This window comes from Manis pentadactyla, chromosome 1 (assembly GCF_030020395.1).
Source record: "Manis pentadactyla isolate mManPen7 chromosome 1, mManPen7.hap1, whole genome shotgun sequence".
Lineage (NCBI taxonomy): Eukaryota > Metazoa > Chordata > Mammalia > Pholidota > Manidae > Manis > Manis pentadactyla.
The window spans coordinates 116,198,428-116,225,388 of record NC_080019.1 but is presented as its reverse complement, the minus strand read 5'-3'; the positions used below and the strand labels follow the sequence as shown (position 1 = coordinate 116,225,388).

The 26,961-nt window shown below is 41.5% G+C and overlaps 1 protein-coding gene across 8 annotated transcripts in view; it reads left to right on the top strand.

The window, feature by feature from the left end:
• The window catches only part of DGKG (diacylglycerol kinase gamma), a 198,697-nt gene extending 173,817 nt beyond the window's left edge, over positions 1-24,880 (top strand). For 6 of the 8 annotated variants that reach the window (XM_057500889.1, XM_057500886.1, XM_057500870.1 and 3 more), the window contains 2 exons: positions 1,076-1,136; positions 10,763-18,971. In XM_057500889.1, coding sequence (XP_057356872.1) covers positions 1,076-1,136; positions 10,763-10,861 — 160 coding nt within the window. In that variant the 3' untranslated portion in view covers positions 10,862-18,971. Of the gene's footprint in view, positions 1-1,075; positions 1,137-10,762; positions 18,972-24,736 lie in introns of those variants that run through there. The other 2 variants (XR_008997165.1, XR_008997166.1) reach the window with 2 other exon arrangements.
• The last annotated feature ends 2,081 nt before the right edge of the window (positions 24,881-26,961 follow it).

The window sequence follows — 26,961 nt, the reverse complement described above, 5'->3', positions numbered from 1 at the left end:
AAACAGAGGAGTTGAGCCAGGAGTCCCATCCTCCTGGGTATCTCTCAGTGACTCTCCTCAGCCCCAAGAACCAAAATGCCACCCTCTCCTATTATTTGTTTCATCTTTAGGTTTATTGTTTCTTCTTATTAAATATCTTCAGGGTCAGTTAGGGGATCATCTATATCAAAACATATCTCGCTTCCCTCATTTATAGCTTCAAAAACAGGGCAGATGGCAAACCCAGGTAAGGGCTTCCTGGCCAGTCGGTGGCAACTGTCCCCTGCTTGCCCAGGCGAGATGCCTCCAAAAGGACCTGCCTTTTCTCCCAAAGGCAACATAGTACAAATGCACAACAATTCTACAGAAGCAAGTCAGAAGATCTCATCACTCTCCTTTTAAGAATCCATATACCAGAGAAGCCTCGTCCCAAAGTAAGAGGGCAACAATTTCTCCTCTCCTCTCCTCTTACCCAGGAGACAATATTCTTGATGAGCCCATTTCTCAGCTAATCCAGGCCCACAGTCCGTGCAACCACAGAGTGTACTGGTTTTCAAGAGATAAAAGGGGATGGCTAGGATCAGCGGCAAGGCAAGACACACTCAGATCTGAGCTGCACCTTGTATAGGTTGGAGACATTACCTCAGTGACATAATGCAACCTCTCACTCCACACAGTAACCAGGCCTTTGCCCTTCTCATAACCTTTCCCATTTCTCAGAGTCTTTGGCGTGGCCTCCAGGTCCATCGGCTGGTTGCTTGAGGGCCTGCTCACCAGGGGTGCTGCCGTACTGATTGGTTGCTGTGTCCCAGACTTCTAGGGACTTCACTGCTCACCCAGGGCAGTGTTCCTCAAAGTAAGGGCTGGAGCAAAAGAACCACCCACAATGCTTGTGAAAATGCATATCTCTGGGCCTGTTCCCAGACCTGCCAAGTTGGAATCCCTGAGGTGTGTTCAGAAATCTGTTTGTAGCAACCTCCCCAGGAAAGTCTAAGAGAACCACTTCTAAGTGGGCAGATAAGGTCTTCCCACTTCTGTTTCCCTGACTCCCCAACTCCATGAAGCTCACTGTGTCCTCTTGGTTACTGGATTACAGGACAAACAAGCTGCTGCCAATGCAAGTGGATGGAGAGCCCTGGATGCAGCCACCTTGCACGGTGAGTTCTGCCAGTCTTTGAGCTGAGGATGAACTTTATTTGGGGCCCCTTCTGGGCGCTGACTTCATATGAACTCACTGACTGAAACACTTGCAGGGGCTTTGGGATGGGAGATCATCTAGTGCAACCTGTCTTTCACTTTATTCATCCACCCATTTATTTACCTGCTGAGCTTTTATGGAGTACTTGCTATGTGCCAGGCACCAGGAGGCACCAGTTCCAATGATAAATAGACCCATCGGCAGAGAGTTCACAATACTAGTTGATAATATGAGACTTCAGCTACACTATGCTTTGAGAGCCTCAGCTTGAATCATTGCAGTGGCAGGGAACTTACCCCACAAAAGGAAGATTGTTGTGCTGATAAACATGCCTAATTGTTAGAAAGTATGTAGAATCCAAACCTGCACACTTACCCTGGAACTTCCGCCCAGATACTGTGACCGCTGGAGCTCCTGGGGAGAATTCCCATGGTGCAGAGATGCACTTCATCACCAGTACCCCCCACTGCAGCCCTGAGGACCTGCCTAAAAATGCCGCTGTAAGGGGAACCACACAAATTTCCTGTTTTGTTTAGGGCATTTTCAGCCAGCTCCTAGCACCATAGCTGGTTTGTATGGTTGCACAATAATATTTGTTGAGCAGTGAGTGAGGGACTTAACAAATAAATAAACAAAAGCCAAGGGAACATTCCCCATTCCTATAGGTACTTACCTTACCTATGTGAATTCTCCTTTTAGCACCACTACAGGAGCCATTGCACTCTTCCTTCTTAGTTCCTTCTTAGAAACCCAGCGAAAAACTCTATGACGAAGAGAAACCACTGTCCTCGTATACACAGCCCAGGGTCCTCACTGGGATATTGCATTAGTAATGTCCTCGATGCTATCATGAATGTCAAACCTCGGAAGACAAAGTAGTGTTTCGAAGCTTCCTCACTCTGGTGGAATGTTCAGCCATCTCAGTAACCTACTATTCTGAGCCCTTCAGAACATCAAGGTTTCTTCTACAGAGCAAGGGCTTTCATGAGATTTCTACTGGGCCTGAATTTTACGTCTATTTATATCACCCTTTGTTCTGCATGACCTCTACAAATTATAAAACTGGTCCCTAGAGACAGAGACTCTAAAGATGCCATCTTCTGTAAAGGTTATCAAGTCTTACCTCAATCTTCTGGTTTCCATGAAGACTAAGAAAAAAATGAAAACACACTAGAGCAAAAACTAATAATAGCTTACCACCTTGTAGAATTAGAAAGAATGGAGAAAATTTCTACTACTTATAACTCTGATGGAACTGAATTGAGAAAAATCTATCCAAGTTCCTCCTGTCTCCTAAAAAAAGTCGGGAGAAATCAAACCCCCTCACACCTGGCTCAGTGATATCCAACAACTCGATTGTCATTCCTCTTAATCTAAGCACTTGTTTTTGAAATAACCAAATATTCCTCCTATCCCCACTCCCACCCTCTCTCCATGCCACCCTTCAGAGACTACAACTCACTATGAAAGAAATCTGTGACCCAATGATTTTTACAGTATACAGTCCATAGAAATCCGCATGTAAAAGTGTATTATCAGCTGGGCCTGCCATCACAAAATTGCACAGACAGGGTGGCATAAACAACAGAAATTTATTTTCTCGCAGTTCTGGTGGCTGGAAGTCCATGACTGCAGCACCAGCAGGGTTGCTTTGTAGTGAGGCCTTTCTTCCTTACTTGGAGACAGCCACCTTCTCACTGGGTCCTTAATGGCCTTTTCCCTGCATGAGCAATCCTGTGTCTCTTCTTCCTGTGTGGTCACAGTCTTATTGGATTAGGGGCCCACCCTTATGGCCTCATTTAACCTTAATTACCTCTTTACAGATCCTCTCTCCAAATACAATCACATGGGGAGTTAGGGCTTCAGCAGGTAACAGAAAGTCGTTCTTAAACCTGCAAGAGTTAAAACAAAAGTACCTTTGTGGAAACATTTTCCTGAAGGCACACACCATTGAAGAATGATTCAGAATTAAAGGCTTAATGTAGGGGCATCACAACACAAAAGAACTGGTAAAAATTGAAACCAGTAAATCAGAAAAACGTAAAACAAAAACTGTTAAATACACTTGTACAACTAAATGCAAATGACAAAAATCATTCTTTGAAAGTGGAGGTATGTAATGTAAATATTAATAAGCTGGATCCCAAACCTAGGGTTATATTAACCAAGGCTGAAAGCATGTGGGAGACATTGTTGAAGGAACTGTAAAAATATGCTAAATTTTTCATTGTTTTGGCTCACTTTTGATAATTAAAAAGCATAAATCAGAGGAAAATTTTAATAATTAGATAATCACTAGTTAAACTGCAAATAGGGCACACACCTTTCACATCTGGGAGAATTTTTAATTTATGAACCTATAACTGTATCAGAAGATAGAAAGCCAATAGCAAGAAAACACTTAAAACATTTTGAAGCAAGATTAAAGAGGTTAAGACAACAATAAGGATCAAAAAATCCCATAAAGTCACTATTAAAAGAATAATACTCTTCTAGTGAGTTAAATATTAAAATCCAATGTTATGCTTCTTATGAGAAATATATCTAAAACAAAGGGACATATGTATCTTTTTGTTTTATCCCTTATCACCCTTAAGAAAAGTAAGAAATGATATTGTTAATTACATTAATTTTAGGCAAACTAACTTTCCAATATTCCAAAAGCATAAAGAAGAATAAAGAAGGTCACTTTTTATTTGATAAAAATTACACTCAATTATGAGGTGTAACAGTCATAAAATGTTAGGTATCTAATAACAGAATCAAAATATATATATATACTGTGAAAAACAGTATCGATACATAATTTGAGAAAAAATAGATATATATGAAGTTGACAGACAAATATTGAGATGCTTTAAAATATTCTTTTCTGCCTTTGAGGTCAAGAAGCATAAAACTTGGATGAAATTAAAACCTATAAACAAATATCTCATTTTTTTCAAGGATCCATTGACTATTTACTAACATAGATCATAAATAGTTCACAAAGAAAAAATATGTCTAAAATTCAGAAGCAGAAATTATAAAGGTTACTTTATTTGACCACAAAAGCAATAAAACTAGAAATTAATAGTAGAAAATCAAATGAATACACAAATTAATCCAATCACTCGGAAAGTTTTAAATGTTCCTTAAGAACATAAGATTCAAGAGGAGACCAAAACCACTATTATTAACTATTTAAAATAATAAAAATTAAAAGTTCTAATTTAAAACTCATAGAATATAAACTAAACTGCATTTGGAAGTAAATTCAAAGTGTCATATACTCCATCATTTAAAAAGGAAAAAAATGTAATGAGTAATTCCAAAATTAGGAGAACTATAATAAAACAAACTTAGGAGAAGAAGGAAGAAGAAAATAATGGCGATAAAAGTGGAAATTAAATACATAAAAAGCAGAAAAATCTAATACTAGTTCCTTAAACATGTGAAATGTTTGAAAACCTAATTTTAAAAAGAGAAAAACAGACTTCAGAGATATTAAAATATAAAAATATATAAGAAATGCAATAAATATAAATATGGTAATGGGTTTAATTATAAGACATTATTGACATATATAACCATCTTGATTCTAATAAATTTGAACATCTTATGAAAATCATAGGTAACCATTAGTGAAATGGTTTCAAAGATATACATCCAAAATGATCTTAAAACAGATAGTCTTACTGGTGAGTTCTTCCATTAGAAAGTTCTACCATTAGAAAATAAATATTTATGTAAATTCCACAGTATAAACAGAATAGAAAGCTCCTCAGTCCATCTCATGAAATTGTGACAGATAGAAAAACCTAACAAAAAGTATACCTAAAAGTAGAAAACTACTGACCAACCTCAAATATGAAGCCAATACAAAAATTCTAATTAAAGTATTATTCAATAGAACCAAACAATATATTAAAAGAATCATTCACTCTTCAAAATCATCATATCAAAGGAACAGAAGGAAGTCTTCTAATATTAGATTAGATAGAAAAATTACATGATAATATGAATACCTGACCCCAAAATATTCTGATTTTTAAAGAAAAAACTGTTAGGAAATTATGACCAGAAAAAATACTCTCTCAAAATAATAAAAAATACCTCTCTTAAACCAATAACTAATATTTTACTTACTAGTAAAACACTAGAGGAATTCTCATTAAAATCATTGACAAGACAGGTATGCTAACATTGTTTTGGAGTTCTAGCCAATGCAATACACATTAAGCAGAAAAGAAATATAACTGTTTGGAAGAATCAAAGCTGTCATTATTTGCAAATACAATAATTGCATACATAGGAAGCTAATAGAATCAACTGAACACCTGATAGGTTAAATTACTTCAGTGAAGTCCTTTGGAAAGATAGATAGACAAAAGTTAGTGGCTTTTATATATACCAATAATAACCAGTCAGGAGCATATAATAGAAAAAAGTTAAAATTTCATAACAGCAACAACTGAAACAAAATACTAAGCTGAACTGTGAAAAAAAGATGAAGAAGATTATGAGACATAAACAGTATTTTTAGAAGATTTGAATTTAGAAATCCGATGTTTCTAAACTGGGGTCCCAAACAAAATCCCAATACAATTGTTTTTATAACTTGATAAAATAATGCAGTAGCTAAGGCGTTTTATGAAAGAACTAGGAGGAAAGATGTCCCGTAAGATATTAAAATAATTACAGAACCACAATAATTGGCACAATATTGGGTAGATAAATCAATAGAGCAGAGGAGAACCCTAAGAAATCCTAGCACACATAAAAACTAATGAAGAAAAAATGAAAGATCATAAATTAATTTGAAAAGAATGGACTGTTTAACATACGGTACCCAAGAAATTGCCAAGTTGAGGAAATGTCATTATATATACCAACCTCTCACATCAGTGTATACCCCAAAAACAAAAACAAAAACAAAAAAACTCCAATTAAATCATTGTTACTAGCTAGGAGGGGAAACAGATGACTACAATCACACACTGTTAGCATGGATTTCTAAGGAAAAAGTGATATGTTTGACTATTAACAAATGTAGCATTCTGTAAGTCAAGAATCAATATAGTTTTTTGAAAAGCTAAGGACAAGATGCTTGCAATAGCTATCTCAAAGAGGAGGCTAATTCCCATAATGTATAAAGAGTTCTTGGAAGCCAGCAGGAGAAAATACTAACAATGCAACAGTGAGCAGACAATCTACAGAAGAAATGGCGTGGGCTAATAAAGCTGTGAAAGAATATTTAATACCACAAGTTGAGAAAAAAGGGGGGAAAGAATTTCAAGTTAAAACAGTGAGAAAGCCATGCCATGTTTCACTTATCAAATTGGCATAATTTGTTTTTCTTTTTAAGCTAACACCATATTCATTGCTGTCAAGGGTGTGGTGAAGCCAGCATACTCAGTGAGGCAAGAGTATAAACTGGTACAGCCGCTCTGGAAAGCATCTGGAGCCATGTATCAAAAAGAACTTTACAAACATTAATATACACTGATCCAGTGCATTTAACCCTTAAAATTTTGTCTTAATACTTCTAGGAATTTATTCTAAGTAAAATACAGGTATCAGAAATATAGAGACTGGTGTATAAGAATGTGAATTTCTGTATTATTATTGACAAAAGCAAAAAAATGAAGGAAAACTCAACATTTAGAGAAAGGGTTTAATAACTGTCTAAGATTCATCAAATGGAATAATGTTCAGCCATTGAAAATCATTTAATGAATATTTAATGACATCAGAAATGCTTGTAAAAATAATGTTAAATGAAAACAGTAGATTAAGAAGCTGATTTCAAGTTTATTAAAAACATAAGTAGAGAAACAAAAAGCTAACGCCAGTTACCTCTGGGTGATTCTGAAATTTTCCTGTATTTTCTAAATTCTCAGAAATGAGTATATATTTGTTTATGCATACAAACATATGTATATAAAATATATATTACTAAGAAAACTTGCCTCGTCCTTGCAGCACTGTATGACTTCTCATGCTTTGCCATTAGGCGGCATAATTTGAGCCTTAAAATTAAGAACCTTCTTCTCCCAGAGTTAGCTAATAGCAAGGTCTCAAAATTGAAAAGGATTCTAGTTATCTAGTCCAGTGATTCCCAAACTTGAGTAGGCATCCAAATAACCTGATGGGCTTTTAAAACAGAGCCGGCTAGGTTTCTGTTTCAGTAGGTCTGGATGCCTGAGAATTCGCATCTGACAAGTTCCCAGGACATGCTGATGCTGCTGGTCCAGGGACCATACTTGGAGAACCGGTAATCTAGTCCAACCTCTCAATTTATCAATAAAGCCCAGACTTCTCCTCCTCCCCCAGCAAAAATGTTTGCTGTTTGTCCAGCTGTGTTTGCAAGCCTCTGATGGTAGGAAACACTCTTATGAAGCAGAGTGTCCTTAGAAGTTGCAGAACCCAGAAATAACTCAGACCTGAAAGATCATGCAAGCCCTTTTTTGCTCCCCTAGACTAACATTAAGCAGGAATATTTCCTTAACTATTTTTTTAAATATCACAGAGACTAGTTGAGACCTTTTGGGTTTGTGCCTTTCTGTTTTTCTCCAGCTGAAATTAGGGAAGACTCAGATACTTCCTAGGTGATTTGGGATGGGTCCACACTTATGGTTATTGACCATTGTGCTGATCATGATCTGAATCACTTGCCCTGAGAGGGCAAAGTTCAGGAAGGAGTCATCCATTTATTACTTCTCTTGAATAATAAAAATGTGTTCATTTTCGGGAAACGGCCCCCATAACAAAGCAAACCGCACCCCCCCAACTAGTGCAATTTAAAAATGTACTCCATTTTAAAGGGGAAATTACATGCTGCAGTCGTTTTGTGAATTTGAGCTATCACACAAGAGTCCCCTGGATCGGTTTTCTCTGTAATGGAGCAGAGAACAAAGAACATGGAGCTGCTGTTCTTAGTGCTCCTCAGATGTTGTAAATGTCATGAAAGGTCTTCAAGAAAATCACAAAGATGTTAGTTAATTGCCTGACAGGCCCAATTAGCAAAGAAGTTTGAGTTCTAACTAAAGAGACGTGGGATGCAGGTTTAGCCACATTGAACTACTGGTCTACACTGAGATTCTAACTATTTAATTCACTGACCTCTCCTAATTTGGGGGTAAGGGAGTAAAAGACTGACATCTCTTTGACTGGGAGTGAGGAAATGATCTCACAGTTCTTGCGTTCAGTGTATGAACATATAGTGAGCTCTCAATTATCTGCAGTACTAGAATCCACAAACCACATCAAAATTTCATGTTACCCAGGACCTATCCCATCAAGACCTTTGTCAAAACTGCTGAAAAACCAGAGGGGAGGGATTTGAGTTTCACTTCCTCTTCTTTTCCCTGGAGATGCTAACAAGCAATAAATTGCTCAGCTAGAGGGAGAAAAAGGAGAAGCAAGGCTCCTCTATGGTCTAAAAAATGGGCTCCATCAGCGGGAAATGTAGGCATTGCACCACTTGGCACTGTCTGCCCCAAACATGATCGTCTCCACCCAGGACGCTCTCTTGCTTCTTGCACATCAGTCACTAGTTCCACAGCGTGCACTCTGAAAGGGCAGTGGGTCAGGGCATACCAACGTGAGTAAGATGAAGCTCTTTCCCTTGAAGAGTGAGGGCAGGCTCACCACAAGGAACTCTCCACAGATCGCCATCGTCAGAGAGCGCTAAGTTTCATACCACAGGTAAGTGGTGTCGGTCCCTCACCATGAATTCTGGAACAGGCACAATGCCCATAATAAGGCCCATAACACAAAACGGCGCTCGGTGTACTTCTTGGTCTACTTCTCTGGTGACCACAACACAGCAGCAGGTTTACTCCCCTTCCAGGTCTCCAGGGCTGTGGAGACCAACACAGCCGTCGCCCTCAGATTCCACCACCCAGGTTGTGCTGATTGTCTTTTGGTCCCACCTTTGTCTTTCCATATCCCAGGGCCTTATAAATTTAGACCTGGCTTGCAGTAGGCTCTCCCTGACTCCAGCTCAGCCTGACAACAGCTGTGGGATATTTTCCCTCAAACTCTTTTTTTCATCATGTTATTCTCCAGCTTAGAAAATTATCATAGTTCCCCATTAGCTCACATCAAAGCAAATCTCAGCCACCTCCCTTTTAAAGCCTTGTACCAGCTCACCCACCTGTATCCTGGACTTCATTTCCCATCCCAGGCCCACATTTAACCAGCTCATATGTGACTCCTCTACCCAATGCCATCCCCTTTCTCCTTTTACCAACACATTTCCTTCCATTCCTTGCAAATCTTAAAATTCTTCCTCAGTTGCCCTATTCAGGCTCTTCTCATTCCTTACCTAACTTCTTTTGGACACCACTTAGTTTATTCCACATTCATTTAAACTTGTTGATGGGCCTCTCTCTTCAAGAATTCTTCTGTTCTTGGTGATCACACCGTCGTTTCCAATAATGTGGTAGAAACCCTGAGAATGAGCTCATAGAGACACATTCTCCTACTCCTCCAATGTAAGATAATAATTACTTAACTGTGGGCTTTCACTGACAGTCCATCATTGATCTTCACAACCGCTTCAAGAGGAAAATAGGACAATATGTTATTATCCTCATCTTCCGGCTTAGCCAGCATAGCTTTGAAGGTAAAATGATTCGTCTAAAGGCTTACAGCAAAGGAGTAGGAGTTCTGGGACCAAACCCAGGTCTTTTCAGACCCAAACCCATGTCTTTGAATCCTAACTTCCTCTTGTTCCCACGTTATCTTCCTATCTGAACATGTGTCGTACTAGACAAATGTTGATGGACGGATCATGCAGATGGTTAAAATGGCAGTGTTACCAGGCCACATTCAATAGGAATTAAACATTTTGAAACCATGCCCTGAGGATAACGTAGGGCAAAAATGAGAATTCACCAGTCTTTCACTTCTAATTGACTTGAGGTTTGCAGGAGAAAATACTCATAAAACCTAAAATTTTTAAAAATATGCTTTTAAAAGAACATTGGGTTTTCCCTAGAAGGTTAAGAAAAGAGGAAACACCAAAGGGACTCACTTGAAAACTCTCCACATGATGTTGCTTGAGTCAGAGGCCAGAAGCCTCAGCTGTGAGTTACTACCAGTTGACATCTCTGCACTGCCTTGGCAGGAACGGCCAGGAGCAGGGGGGATTGGGAATCTAGAGAACTGGATTCTAGCGGTTCTGCCCCTCTCTCTGTGACTTCAGGCTAATGTAAGCCTCAGCAGGCCTCAACAAGGCCTCCATTCCTTTATCGGTCCTGCTAAGGGGTCAAATGCAATGGTCCCTGAGTTCTCCTCTGTCTGTGACATTTTGAGAGTCTATGAATAGCAAGGACACAAGACAGGTGCGAGCTGATCACCATGTGGGACGCTCACACCTGTCTCTCCCCAGTGTTTCCGCCCCTCACTTCCAGCAGTGCCAAACTCCAGGCCCCATCAGGGTCCAGTTGCCAATTTTGAAGCTGTTCAAGGACAGTTGTCCTTCTGCATAGACTCCTTCCAACCCAAAGCTGGCCTGCCTTCCTTTCTCTGCAACTCAGTCTGCCATAGGCTACTGGGATTTGCATGCCACTAATTCATTTCTGCCTCTACTTTTAGATTAAAATCACCCACAAGAACCAAGCACCCATGATGATGGGGCCTCCCCAGAAGAGCAGCTTCTTTTCACTGAGGAGGAAGAGCCGTTCAAAAGACTAAACAATGTGCCAAACGCCAGTTAAACCAACTGAGAAAACGAGAAACTGTAACACACACACACACACACACACACACACATTCACACACTCTTCTCTAACCAGTGGAAGCAAAGCCACCCTTCAGGAAGCAACCTTCACCTTGCCATACATTCTCTCTCTTTCAGCAATGGACACACCGAACAGAGCCAGTGCCAATGGAATTTTGAATGGACTTAGGGCCCACCACAGTGTGGCTGGCTCATGCAGCAACCTCCACATTCCCAGAAGGCCTCAAGCGGGACTTTCTGAGACTGAAGAAGAAATTCCCCTTTTTCCCACCAGCCCTGCAAGTTTCCTCACGAGGCTCACAAGGAGCAGGTTTCCTGCCTATGGCAAGATCAGATGTGGCCAAGGGAAAGTGCTCCCATTCCAGACCACTCGCACATACAAAGGTCCCTCTGTACAGAGACAAATGGCCTCCAACTCTGAGCATAACCCCTGGCAGGGCTCAGCAAGTGCACGTTGGTTTCTTGGTTGTCTTCGAGCAGCAACTTCTCCCTGAACTTGCTGAGGAGGCAGAAAGGCTGTGAGAAGCTGTGTTTCCATTCTTGGTTCTCCCCACTGTCAATGGGCACTTGCTACTTTCTCCAAGCCTTCTCCTGGTGGCGGTGTGCTTATTCAGAGACGGCTCCCAAAGCCTCTGAGCCGTCTGCGCAGCACACCTTAGATGTGTTTATTTCCTTAGTTCTGTGAACACCTGGGAGGGAAAGCAGAGAAACTGGGATTTATTTTCCAAATTGGTGTCATAATATTGTGTAAAAAGGGAAGGAAAAAAAACACCCCCAGCTTCTTTCTTTTTCAAGCCAAAGTGTGTTTCCTGTTTGAGTTCCAAGCCCTGGTGGCAGACTGTTCCTGAAGGCAGAGAAGATGGGAAGAAAGGGCCTTTTGCTGAGCAGACCAGGATACAAACCACCAGGTGATGCTCTCTTGCCTCTTGGCAACTACCACTCCCAGAGTATGACTTAGAAGCCCTTCTGATGGTCTGACATGTGTGTACATATATGTAGCATATATATTTATATTTATATATAAATATAAATATTTATTTACTGATGGACTTTTCCTGACTGGAAAAAAAAATGTAATACAGGAGCAGAAAGTGGGAAAGGAAAAGAAGGTTCTTACTCCCCTATTCTACCATTTCATTGTCAAGACACATTTCCCTATGGTGATCATGAGATTTAAGGGAAATGAAGTGGCTTCTTATCATAAAGAAACTGAGCATTCCTCTTCTAGATCCTCAAAACAACCATAAAAGATATCCTGGGCAGGATTTCTCTCCCATTTGTCAGATAGGGAAACTGAGTCTTGGAAAAATTAAGAGACTTGTCCATGGTATCTTGGCTAATGTGGTTTGAGAATAAGGTCCACTGAGAAGATATTTAATAGGGAAAAGAACACACATCTTGGAATAAGGTCATTTCTGGTCACTGAGAAATGACTCCATTTGGATCCAGATCATCAGGGGAGAATGAATGCACAGCCCACGTGTGGCTGGGACATGTCCACTGAGAAAATGAGGGCCTTAGGATGCTTCCCCGAGATTCTTTCTGACCTGACCTGGTGAGAATTAGGTCTGAGGTTGAAGGTGCCAGACAGATCATCAGATTAAACTCTCCACATTGTGGCACGTCATGGTCATCATAGTATCTTAGTCTGGAAACACCTCTGGCTGTAGGGACGGCCTGAGTGGAGAATCACAGGGGGACTGAGGCCCTTTCTGCAAGGTGCTGCCAGCCAGTACCCAGAGGGCCTTGGCACCGGTCAGTGAGCTTCATGCAGCTGGTGCTGGCGTTAGCCTCCTTTCCCGAGATGAGTCTATGTAGAGCTTCATTGGTAGAAAGAAACATTTGCCTCAGCGCTTTTGCTTCCTTGGGACTCCATCCCCTCCGAGATTTTCTCCAGAGGAAACCTGGGCCCACTTGACATTGTTCCACTGAGCTCCCACTAATCTTGCACTGAGTCAAGAGCTTTGCACAAGGAAGGGAAAATAAAGATTGTGCATACAAATTGATCTTAACTCTGAAGGAAGCAGTCATCTAGCACCAACTGGGATGGAGATCTAGGACCATCCTGCTCAACGGACCAGTGCAGAACACTGGGCAAGGGGAAAACCAGGCCACCTGAAGAATATCCTGAATGATGGAATCCTTGGTGATGGACCAACTAGCTCCAGAATGACAGCAGGTACTCTCTTGGAAGCCACTTGATTCTGAAATAAAAGTTGGTTCAGGCTTGAGGTCACTGATTTGAAGACATTTACAGAAGTTTTTGCATGTGTTTCAGCCTTAATCCTCCAAGATTGAGACTGTTAAGACATGGCAGTAGCAACAGGTAAAATTGGTTCTCAGAGATTATGAGGCAGAGACTGGCCCCAGCCTGCTCTACTCTAGTGCATGGGACTTGCAGTGTTGCTTGAAAGATGTGTCCCAAGTCCTCCTGAAAGCCACAGAGTATAACAAGCCAGCAGAAATTTACTTCTGATTTGGTGACCTCAGTAAGTCTAGTGTTGTTGTTTAACCTGACCTTGCAACTCATTCCCTAACTACTGTGACTGTGGTTTCTTCTCACAGAGTATCTCATCATGGTGGTCCTCACAGCAACCTCTGAGGTTGACAGAGACTGTATTATTATCCCAATCTTAATAATGAGGAAAATGAAGTTTAATGAGGTTTAGTGACTTCTCAAAGGCATACAGTTAAGCAGTGAGGGGAGAATTCAGTCCCTATACCTCATCTTCTGCTGATTCTGACCATGCCATAGACATGTTCCCATTTGTTCCAATGGTTCTACCCCACTAGCTACAGAAAGAATGAAGCAGGAAACTTCAGTGCATCATTTCGTCCCTGGCCTAATGAGCTAGGAGTGGCATCTCATATGACTTGATCTTTGTGGGTTTCCTCTAGTAAATTGAGAATGGAGATAGACTTAGTAAAATTATTATATTTTGGGTTATAGACCAGCTCTTCTCAAGAGAGTTCTTTCTACAGATGGAAAAGATATGTTAAAATTGCCAAATAAATTAGGAAATACTTGGCAGAATCTGGAAGATCCTCCAGACTGGCGTTACATAACATGCATATACATTATACATATGCACGTTATATAAGGTGACATAGTACTTAATGTGCTGTATATATTATGTAAATTACATATTTGTGAGTAATCATGATAAATATAGAGACCCACTAATCACTTTTTTACACATCCTCAGTGACAGATTAGGAAGTTACTTTGCCAGAGAGTCTTAAAACTTACTCTCTCCTGCTGCTTTGGTTCCAATTCCTGCCAAAAATAATTGCATCAACTTTTCCCATCTCTAGCCCCCTCTCCTCTTGGCCAAAACCCTCAGTTACCTCCTGTCCCAGTGAGGCTGTACCTTCCATGGAACACTCCCACAACTGGGATCCATAAAAATAGAATCATGAGCATGGGAAGGATCTAGTCTCCTGGATTCCTTGTCGCAGCACTCAAGGTGTGTGCCACAGCACACACCTCAACACTCCCAGGCAGGTGGGTACCTAATGCTAATATGAAAAGGAAAGAGGAAGAAGGGAGGGAGAAGGAGTCTACCAGCCCTCCAAAGAAGGGAACGTCATAGGGTTTCTTGACCACTGCTTCCCAGATCCAAAAACAACCAGTCAGGAAGTACTTCAAATGCTTGGTCTAAGTCTCCACAGCATATCTGAAACCATAATTTCCTAAAATGTGTTTCACAATAACTGGTATCCATAAAATGCTCCATGCAAAGAGTTCTATGACCAAGTACTAGATCCCCTTCTAGGAGATACAAAGAGAGCCTTACCTCTAAGAACACACAGTAAATAACCATAAAGTCCTTTATCTGTCTGTCAACATCTATAGATTAAAAACACTGCCTTAAGCCCACTATTTCTTCTTCTTCTCAGTGAAATGGGAACATACAAGTAACCATCCTCAGCAGTAATATTCCATAAAGTACTTTTGTAGGACAAAGAGTCTCCATTCATAAGATACTCTTTCTGGTTTCCTCAATGTGATTGTTTAACTACTGCTATTGTTCCACTCTATATGTTTTCAAGCAAGAATCAAGGATCTGGATTCTTTGTCCTCTGAATGGAGAAAAATTAAGGGGGAAACATGATAGCTATCAGGGGTCAAACTTCATCTGCATAGCTCTAGAGACCAGAACCAGTCTATAGAACAGTCACCTGCTCTTGTAGGAAAAACCTTGGCCTGGTTAGGTGGGAAACAAGCATTGGTTCATCTGCCTTGTTCAAAAGTGTCCCTTGTTAAGTGAAAGAGTGAAAAATGACTCCCAGAGAGATTTCTGGATCATTGGGTACTGACTGGTTAGACCACACCTACACAGGGCAGGATTAACCAGATTCACTGGCACCCTCAGTGGCAACTAGTGCTGGTGATCTCTCCTCAGTAGCTTGGAGAATTAAAGGAATGAGCTACAGTATTAAGAAAAAAAGAGACTTTCTATTTCCATTGGGATCCATATTAGTGGTTTGGAATTCTTCTCCTGTCACAAATACCAGACCTGCATCTGACTTGCAATAGCAAGGAAAAAGAAACTGTCCCACATCTCAAATATCAATCAAGTTTGGATAAAATAAGAGTCAAATTGCATAAAATTTCACATGGAGCCATTGATTTTAGCTCACCTTGATGTTTCATCATACTGGAGGACATCTTTCAACTTTCTCCTATAGAGAGAAAACAGGGAAGGGAGATCAAAAAGGGAGTTCCCATTTATTGCTAATTGGGTGCAAGGCACCGTGTCAAGGTCTCTTCCTGTGCTAACCCATTTCATCCTCAAAATGGCCTGTGATATGGGCATTGTACTTGTTTCACAGATAAAGGAATTACTGCATAGAAAGGTAAAGTACATTGTCCAATGTCAAACAGATGGCAGGTAGCCAGGCTAAGACTTGACATGGGTCTGTCACACATCAGAATTTATGCTTTTTCTACTATATTTTAATGCCTCTAACATTCTCATCTGTTTCCAACCCTACTATCATCCTATGTGTGATTACACATCGACAAATTGATAACCTACCTGGTCAACCTCTGGACAGCCATCTAGTCATATTCCTACTGAAGACCTTCCAGTGCTTTTTCAAATTTAAACTCAACAGCCTCAGTGGACAGCTGAAACCCAAAACCTCACCCTTGCAATCCAATTGGCAGCCATCCCTTAATCCTCAATGTTTCAGATTCTAGCTCAATGGAACTCATTTCCCAGGGCTACCTAATAGATTTTCTATTCAACTCTGTGAGTGGGAGAACAGCAAGCAGCCTTCTCAGACTTAAATGCCATGGTCAACAGTGACTGGCCTGCACGGGGAAGGAGGGCGAGGGTTGTTGAGGGAGCCTCCAGCAAGAAGGCTCTGCATGTGATCCTCATTAGTGATAGGCGTGGGCTGGGCCATCTGTGTTCCACAGGAGAACAGAATGGCAGGCTGCCTTTCAGATGCCAAGAGATGCTGTCTAATAGGGAGATCCAAAGAGCTCAAACAGCAGAGAGACATCTTTCCTCATGAGCATTTCTGTAGGAAACCAGGGGCACAGAAAACCAAGGGTTTTTGGAAGTAAGCTGCTAAACTTGCTGGGCATTCTTACCCTTGTCACTACTTCATTCTTCATGTCCAAGGTGTAGGGTGGCAAACAGAGCTCTAGAGCCTCAGCTGCTAGTTAAGCTCCCTTAGATGGAGCCCACGACGAAGCTCTGTTACCCTGAAATCTGTAGATGGAATGGCAGGTGCATTATAGCAAGACACCAGAGTTTGCAATTAATCCTCCAAGTTTCCCAGGGGTCAGGAAACACTGCGGGTAAGAGAGACAATTTAATTGGATGCTCAAAGAAGATTCTAGAGAAATAATCAGAACACATGGAAGACTACTCTAAATGGGTCAAATTAGGAAAATGAAATTTGGAAGCAAAGAGGATAACATCTAGCCTGGTATTGAACATATAGTAAGTAATAAGCAAATACTTTTTAAATTAATGAATAGCTAAAGTGGGTATCTGTCCTTCTACCCTGGAATGGGTAGGGGAAGGCGGGGTAGAGGGGATGAAAGCTTTTAACTAACAGCTCAGGAACTTGAAACCACAGGATGTAGAGGGAGCTCATGGGGGCCTTTAACTACCCAGACATCTGTTGAGTGATGGATAAGCTAAATATGGATCATCAAAGGGCTTTCTAGGTCACATGGAGGGCAGCTTCATGATTCAGAAAATATGAAATTCAACTTGGACAGAAAGACAGAAATATTTGCAATCTACTTCTTAAGAATCAGGTCAGAATTGACAAAGAATAAAAAAGGCAGCACAGAAGTAGAGTGACAACACAGTAAGAGAGCAGCATAATAAGATACAGATCCATGAGATGAAAAGACTTAGAGAACTGGATTTGTTAGCAAATTTATATGGGCAGCAGAGATGAGCATGAACGCTACAGTCTAAAAATGGAAGAAAAGACTAAGAAATCCTTTTTTTAAAAAAAGCTTAAAGTTGAGTTAATGAGAAATGGAAATGTCGAGGCATTAATGAAATTGTTATTAAATAACTATCGTTTATGATCTGGTCCAAAGCCTCTTGCTTATATGACCACCTTCAAACTTCACAAGAACCCTGTGAAGTTGGTGCTATATAATTCCCCATTGACAAGTGAAGAAACTGAGAAACAGAGCAAATCTCATAGCAGGAGATCCAGAATTCATATCTGTCAGTATCTGCCCTCAAAGTCCCTAGTTGTGTCTGCAGTGCCATCCATGGTTCCTCAGAGCTTCAAGCATGGTGATGGGATTTACTACCCAGAACCAATCCCCTCTGCACCACTTACTGACTTCCTTCTCGAACTGGAAGTCCAGGTCCCTCTCCTCCCCCTGCCCCACAGCTGGAGTGGGGAACAGCATTCCTCTGTCTGGGCACAGAAGCCCACTGAGGAGAGGAAGCCAATCTGGGCAGCGCAGAGGTATGTACACCTCACCCACCTCCCTTCTTCTTAGGTCCTCTGGCCCAGGCACCAGCTGAGGCCACCTCCTAAGACACAATTCAGAGAACAGACAGCTAACAAGGAACACGTGGTGAAGAACAGAACCAGCTCAGAGTATTCACATAATGTTAAAGATCATAATAAAAGATATACAAAAACCATATTAAAGATCAGGAGCAAGTGAAATGAGGTCAGGTAGTCAAACATCAGAATTTAGTAACTAATATTTAAAGGTGGAACAGAGATTCAAAATACCTTTTAAAAATCTGTTAGTTAAATTGTAATTTGGGATAAAAAGACTGCTTCTAGAATGATGAAAAATCTTTTCTTTCTGAACAAAAAATCCTTTTTAAAATGAAATCTTAGCAAGAACTACAAGGTGGGGGATAATAAAATGGTAATTTATTTAGAAATGAAGTTTAAAACCCCTCTAAATAAGCAGCAATCCAGAAGAAGATTCCAGAAAGTCTGCATTTTCTGTTGGATTAAACAATAGTACTTTCAAAGTAATTAATGAACTTACTTTTTTTTGTCTCTTTTACTTTTTTTAAGAAAACTGGTACCAGTTGGTTACCAGAAAATGGCATGATCTTCAAGAAAAGAACATTTTCCTGGTGAATATTTCCTTTCTTCCCAACATCCTAGAGGTAAAAGGATTGAGAATTAGATCTTTTAACTCAGAGAACCACATGTGCATGGAAAGCGTTAAAAACCATACATGCATGGAGGATATTAAAAATAGAGGATGTCATTGAACTTCTGTTTGGGGTTTGCAATCATCATACTCTGTTACCACCAGGCATAAAGGTAATGATGAAAAACCTAAGAGCATTAATCAATCCCCACCACCCATTCCCTCCCTGTCAGCCTCCTAAACTTCTCCACCACCAACCCCCTGTCCCAAGTCAAATGTATTTCCTGGAATCACAACATGTGGGAAGAATTTCTTTTTATTACGCACATTTTCAAACAGACAAAAGAGTCGTGAGTATGTGTATACACACACATACACACACCTGTCACTTAGATTCAACAGTTGATATCATTTTGCCGTATTTGTTTTATCTTTTTTTACACTGAAATATTTTTTTTTTGTATTAAAAGTTTAATTCACTGAATAGTCAAAACAATTGTGGGTGAGTAAAAGAAAGAAGTATTTTCCTCAATTTACTTTTCCTTAGGAAAAGCAAATACAATTCATATCATTTGATTCCTATCCTTTTTTGTCATTCAGAAATTATGCATAAAAAGGAGTTTATTCTTTTTCTCTTAATTTCTTAGTCTAAGATATTAAATGGTTCCTGAAAATAATCTTTGTTGAGATTTAATAGAAACAGATTAAGAGAAAAGAGATGACTAAGAAGAGAGAGATGGTGACAGATCAAGCCTTTTATACCAATATAATTCTCCTTTCTACAGTTACTAATTTAAATCTTTAGCAGTAACACATACATTTCTATAAATACTATAGTGAGAGAGAGGAAATAAATGGTTAGTGGAAACACATACACTAGCATAAAGCATAAAGCATAAAGCTAGTGTATTACAGGAATAAGCCTGCTTAGTGCATAGGTAATAAGCAAGAGCTGGTTGACCTCCGTAAGGATATCAAAACGAATGCAATGTTACATGATCTTATTTAGGTCCCAAGTAGTATGTCCAGACATAAAAAAAGCATCCTTTCAAAATAACCCTTCTAAAACATTTTAAAATTACCTTATACTTCTTATTTGAGAGAGAATTCCTTAGGTGTGAAGTTTTAGAAAAAAAATTTTTTTTTGAGAGGGCATCTCTCATATTTATTGATCAGATGGTTGTTAACAACAATAAAATTCTGTATAGGGGACTCAATGCTCAATGCACAATCATTAATCCACCCCAAGCCTAATTCTCATCAGTCTCCAATCTTCTGAAGCATAACGAACAAGTTCTTACATGGTGAACAAATTCTTACATAGTGAATAAGTTCTTACATGGTGAACAGTACAAGGGCAGTCATCACAGAAACTTTCGGTTTTGATCACGCATTATGAACTGTAAACAATCAGGTCAAATATGAATATTCGTTTGATTTTTATACTTGATTTATATGTGAATCCCACATTTCTCCATTATTATTATTATTTTTTTTTAATAAAATACTGAAGTGGTAGGTAGATGCAAGATAAAGGTAGAAAACATAGTTTAGTGCTGTTAGAGAGCAAATGCAGATGATCAGGTGTGTGCCTGTAGACTAAGTGTTAATCCAAGCTAGACAAGGGCAACAAAACATCCATGGATGCAGAAGATTTCTCTCAAAACATGGGGGGTGAGGTTCTAAGCCTCACCGCTGTTGATCCCCAATTTCTCACCTGATGGCCCCCCTGTGACTGTGCCTGTCTTAGGTTGTTCCTCCCTTGAGGAATCTTACCCGTTTCTGGCTAACCAGTCATCTTCCAGGGCCATACAGGGAAATGTAAAGTTGGTAAGTGAGAGAGAAGCAATATTGTTTGAAAAGGTTAGCTTTTTACTTCTTTGCAGATTTATGCCCTGTGGCTTTTATGCCCAGTATTTGTCTTGAGGTATCTTTATCACTTGGAAGAATTATGATACTCGGTAAATTCTATTTGAGGCATGAATTCTATTTAAGGGTTGTAATTAGGAAGGAAGAATAAAAGCTATAGGAGTAGCAGACAGAAGAAAACATGGGAAGATTGATTATTTCTTTGACATATCTTCTTGTAGAGTAACTTAAGCATGTGTAGGTTTTAAACTACTAATTAAATTGTGTACACACATTAACAAAATAGGAATACAGTTACATAACCAAAACAGACCTATAATTACCAGCCATCTCCAGAGAAAGCAAGAAAACCAGTTAGGCACCCTAGGCATTTGTGAAAACTTATCTATGATATGGTGGATATTGTCCAACTGAACTTGAACAGTCTGAGAGAAATCAGACAAATTAAAACAACCCATTCTTGGGGACTGTTCACATCCCATATGTTCTTTTAACAGTAGATAGTCTGTAGTTGTAAGATTTTGGAGCACTACTTGCACTTCTCCTAATTCTTGGTTGAGTTCCAACAGTATAAATCTAGTCAAATTTGTTGTTTTACTGTATGCACAGGCCAGCTTAGCTATCTCCTTCTTCATTCCAGTGGCAAGTCCAGGAACCGGTGGGATGAATGCAGCTACAACTGCAGCATTGCCTGGATCTTTGTTGAGGTTTTTTGATGATCATCTTCTGGTATGACTCTTCCAGAGAGTGCTGATGTTGGAAGTTCTTCTTCATATTGTATCTAAGTTCATATTCTGGGTAGCCAAATTACACTGAAATATTTTTAAGTAAATTATAGATGTCATGACATCAACCACCAAAATACTCTTACGGCAATATAGGGAATCCTTTCTTAAGCATTAAAGATTGTGTGTATCACATTGCTGGAGGAAGAAGATTTCAGGATGTTGTGCATTGGAGCTCAGTCATTTCTCAACTGACTGAATCCAGTTGTCACAAATAGAGGTTAATCAGGACAATCATTCTAACATTCATGAGGAGAAAGTTTTGGGTAAGGAAAGTCTTAGCTATGCTCAAACATTCCTGATTGATCTGGAAAGAAGGTAAGCAGAGCATTAGCTAAATTCTCAAAAGGCACAGATGGGGAAGGGCTCTAAGCACCAACAACATGGAAGAGTTAGAAATTTACCTGAACAATGAATGTTCTTGTTTTTGAAATAAAAATTGTTTATAGCATTAGTAGTTACAGAAAGACTGGGTGTGGGATTATTTTCCACAGGTGAAACATCATATCTGCAGATTCATTTAATCATAGAAAAAACAGTTGTAGTTATTGTCCCCATAATGTGAGGAAAATGAAGCCTGATAGGGAGTGGAGGGCAGTTAGCTACTGGGACATAACTGAACTGGAAGTGTGTCAACCCCCAAAAGAATGTCTGGAAAGCCTGGTTGAGAAGATTGTCTCCCTTATGCAAGGTGAGATACCATTTTCAGTAGGCAGAGTGTAAGGGAACCAGGTACCATACAGCTTGCTCTGTGCTTAGCTGCCGAGCTGGGATCAGGGCAGACTGACTGCAAATGTTCTGGGCAAGGTGTTTGGTTAGTTTGCTTGCAAAAGTCTCCCAGCTCAGTGATACTGCCACACAGAAGGGCAGTAGGCAAAATGAGTAACAGCAGGTTCTAGAATATTCAGCCGGCCTCAGTCAATAAGTGAAATGTTTCCTATTTAAGAACAGCCTAGGTGGCAGCAGCAACTGGGAACCAAGGCCTGATTCCCGGCTGAGGACTGGCAGAGCTAACTGAGCACCCATCTGGCTTCCCACAAGGGAGAAAGAAAAGCTTTTTTACCCATGCCCCCAGTACACATCTGCATGCCTTTGACTCATTAAACACCCCCCACACCATGGGGTTCAGAAGAACAAGCACCACTTTCTCCTCGCCTGACATTACTGCCATAACGAATACAAGCCTATGTTGATTGACTTTAAGATGGAAATTGTTTTCATCATCTTGAGAGTAGGAACATGTTTTCTGCCCAGAGCACCCCCTCTTTGGAAGAACACAATCTCTTCTGCGCTCCCTCCTCCAGCCTAACCCCTGTCCCTGAAGCCCAGGATCTGCTGATGGGCGTGAAAGCACATGAGCTCACTGGAGCTTATATAAGAGCTCTTGGCAGGCCTTCCTGGGAGCACACTCATGTTTGCCTTGTCTAGGCACTGTGATTTTCCTTTTCTCTATCTCCTCGGAACAGAGAGGCCTATCTGTACTACTGTTCTAGATGCCCGCAGCAGGGAGAGGATGCACAATGATCTGTCCTATATACCAGTGATTAAAATTGGCAGTTTTCCTGAGGGGGAAATAAGTACTCAAAAGACCAAGTTCACTGGCATGTGTTGAGCCCCCTTCACGGTGCCACTGCCCCTTTCCTGGGCTCTCTTCCACGATGAGTCCCAGGGGCTTTGGCTCACTGCAGAGGAGCAATGAGAGGAAAAAGAAGCTGGGATCGGCAGGCGGAAGCCTCCCTGCAGCCCCGGAGGTGTCTGTGCGCAGGGCGCAGGGCCCAGGGGTGGGGGAGAGACAAGAGCGGTAGGAATTCCCTCTTTCCCCAAAGGGAAAAAATGTGTGGTGCTGGGTCAGACGTTCTCCAAGGCAGGTTAGCTGAGGAAACTGACCTGCGTCCCGTGGGCCTAGGGAGAGCTCCCATCCTTTCCCAGACTGCATCTTCGGGAGGCGGAGAGAAACTTTTGGAAATTGTACTCAGGAAACTCGAAGGGAAATGAGGAGAAAGAGAAACCCAGGGAAGGCCACGAGCGCAACCTCCAAATTCAGTGGCTGTTTTACACGGCTCCCAAGAGGAAAAGAAGATTTCTGAGGAAAGGAAGGGAGTAGGAGGGGCTGGTGAGGCCTCGGCGGTGACGGGCTCCTGTCTGCTGCCTCGGACCTGCAGGGCTGGGCAGCTCGGACAGCGCCAGAGCAGACTGGGCGCTCTCACCCTCCGTCCTAGGCTTCGCAGCCACCACCCAGGGACACTTCCTGCACACACGGCGTCGGCCGGGACAACCCATTCCTCTCCCACTGCTCAGCATGGCACTGCTTCTCTCGTGGGGCCACCTTACTTCCCACCCTGACACCAGTTAGCAGTGGGGACTGGGGCAAGTCATACTTCAGTTTTCCCACATGTAAAACAGGGCTGGAGAGAATGATTAATGTATTTATTCATCAATAAATATTTTGTTATTAAACAATGTCTCTTTGCCAGACACTGGGTCCTAACTTCTTAACATGTTTCAGTGAGGTTCTCTTACCTTTTCTCAATTTTTTCCAATCTCCACCCACCCCCAAGCCTGCTCCTTCCACATTTTCTTCTTTCTTTTATTCTCAGGATGTCTCTCTTCCTTTTTTTCCCCTGTGATCTATTTTTAGAGCATTTTAATATATACATAAAATCAGAGAATCAGTGGAATCTTAAGGGGACATCTTCAGATAACCCACTTAGTTATCTCCAGGCAGGTCTGTGCTTAAAAGGCCCAGGCAAGATCAGAGTACATCATCCAGGGCCCAATTTCAGGATGCATTCAAGTATCTCACAACTTCTCCCATCAGTAAGTTGTCCTCAATGTCTAATTTAAACCCTTTTGTTCAATGCTACTCTCCTTTTTCTCTTATCTTTGAGTCTCAGGCACAAAGCATCTTTGTGGTTACAGGTGTTTTACCTGTTGAGTTTAACCCTCAGTAACCTAGTTGAACAACCCAGAGCAGAAAGGTATTAGTTTCAGTATGAAAACAGCAGAACCAGTAACAAAGAGACTGGAGGCCACAGAATTTAAGGGAGTTAGGCTTCTGTCAAATCAACAAAAACAGAATAAACAAAAACCCACAAAAAAAAAACCAAAAGGAGTTACAATTTCTGATAAACCATCTCAATTTACAAGAAAAATCCATTGAGCAGAGGGAGTTCTGGAATCATAGACCCCGCCGGTTGGAAAGGCCCTTCCTTAGATGTCGTCCAGTCCAACTTTTTTCAAGCTGAGTTGGTGGTCAACATGGCAAAATGTCTGTGCTCTGTTGACTGCAGTTGAATAACAAACAGTGGTCATTCAGCATTGGTTCCTATGTTACCATATACAGAATTACGCTCAAAGCCATTTTTCCCAGGCCTCTGGGTAGGAGGCAAGCCAGGTCTGTGCTTGGAGCCCTGTGCTCCGGATGTTGCCCATTTTGATCTGTGTGGACCTGCCAAGGTGGCTTATAGTCTTGATAGAGGCACTGTGTCTGGTGTGTAGGTCACCCAATAAGGAAGTAGATTTCAAAGCCTGCAGCATTTCTTTCTTTCTCTCTTCTCCAGATGGCAGGAGGCAGGAGACCCACCTAAAGAGAAGAGGGTCCTACAGCAAGTTGCTGAACTGGCTTATAGCACAGTTGCCCTCTTCCATAGAATGGGAAGAAGTAAACTTTTGGGCATCTCTGTACCGTCATCTTCAATACTCGGGAGATATCTCAGAGAAAGTGTTATTGTTAGCAAGGTAATCATAATTCCAAGAAGCCACTGCTAAGGGGGTTCTGATGGATGCTTTTCTCTCCCTGCAGGAAATAAGTAAGACCCTTCTGTCTTGGAAAAGTCTGGCAAATGTTCCATAGAAACTACTGTGGAAGGGTGGCATTCCATATCCTGTGATGGCAGGAGGGAAGACACCCTGCCTGGGAAACAAGAGCAGCCCAGGGAGTGGGCTATGATCCTGCCCCAGCTGCGTGGCCTTGGACCTGTCCCGTAGCTTTCTGGGACCTCTCTTTCTCTATCCACCAAACAGGGCCTCTAAAGACTTTTCCTCTTCAATGATCTTGCCTTCTTTACCTGGGGTAAATGCTTCAGCCATAGGAGAGAAGGCAGGGTCCAGATTCTCATGGGTCTTCTGCCAGGCCCGAGGCTTCCCTCAGCCCTGCTGCCCTGGAGCACTACTACTAGCTCCTCAATGGAGAATGTTCCCTTCCTTCTTGAGGACTGATCATGCTCAGAAATCATCTGATATGGGAGGCCAACATGAAAACAAACCCTATAAGGAAACTCTTTGACAAGCCCTCCACCTATACACATACTCATGCACACACATATACAGACACACATACTCAACCCCTGAAGCATAAGCATTTTCCCTTCTGTGTATCATACTTTTTTTACCCTTTCGAATTGCCAGTGTGTTAGGAGAGAATTCATTACCACGGATGGAAAAGCACTGCTTCCTCTTGGAGACCTTAGCTAAACCTCAGTGTTTGGGGGTGAACCTGGGCAACAGTTGAAGCTAGAGGTCCTACCACACTTCAACAGCTGCCGCAAATGTGGACTCTACCACCCAAGCTTGAAGCAGTACCAGGGTCCAGATCCTTCCCTTCTTTCTTGTCCACCTCCACTGCCCCCAGCCCCCACCCATATATACATTGTTCTATAATGGTGGTTGCCTGCTTGAGCCTGCCTGTATGCCTGCATAGAGTGCCGTGGACTCATTTTGTAACGTACTATGTACATGTATGTCCTGACTCTTTGGTTTACTGCAAATAAAAATGACAGCAGATGGCTGACCTCTGTCTGCCTGGTGGTTTCTGTCCACGCCATTGCTTGAGAAATCCAGATAGTTTGATCAGCCACAAAGCACTGGAGACGTGCAGGTTCCCCTAGACGATTCTGTAGCATTTCCATAGTTTTCCACTGCCAGGGGAATACCAGTGATATGCCAGGACTGGGAATAATGGAAACCCTCTGTTGCCATTTTCCTGGTGTTGAAGGAGAGGGAAAGGAAGCCAAAAATCCTGTTGAATAAGCCCTTACTAAACATTTCATATAACTCACCTCACTGCCATCTGAAAACTCCCCTATGAGGTGATTAGCATTTTATAAATGAGGAAAAAAGGATCAGAAATGGTAATTACTTTGCTCAACAAATAACACAATAAGTCACCAGTTCTATCTCCCTCAAACCCAACATTCATGCTCTTTCCTCTAAGCTAGTGTTTCAAGTGTGGGGCGTGACTGCTTTCATCAGAAACACCTGAAGTCCAGATTTCAGGAATCATGATCTGGGACCCTGAAATGTGGTATTTCACAAACTGGAATGGTAGATAGCCCCTTGTGCCCACAAAAGTTTGAGAACCACTCCACCACACCCTGCTGGGAGAACAGGACCTCTCTGGGAAGACAGAGACAAGCCAGAAGCTGGAGCCTTTAGCAGACCACCCTTAGCCTGAAGAGACCTAGAGAGAAGCAGGTTAGGGATGAAAGAGCAGATGGGAAGCAAGGCTGAGGACTTCACATCAGTGTTGGCTGCCCACCCCCACCCCGGAATTTAGCCCTAAGGACAAGTCCATCAGCTGGTTTCCAATCCTGTGCCAAGGGTTCAAGGTTCTACCCGGGTGGGGCTAGGCAAGGAGGTGAGGGCCCAATGCGGCAGGAACTGGGGCTTCCACGGGGCGCAGCCTCACAGAAAGAAGCCGCTGATGCCTTACAGCTGCTCGCAGGCTCCTGCTGCCTTTTCAGCCCCCACTTTCCTACCCAGATAACCTGGTCCCCAGGAACTAAAG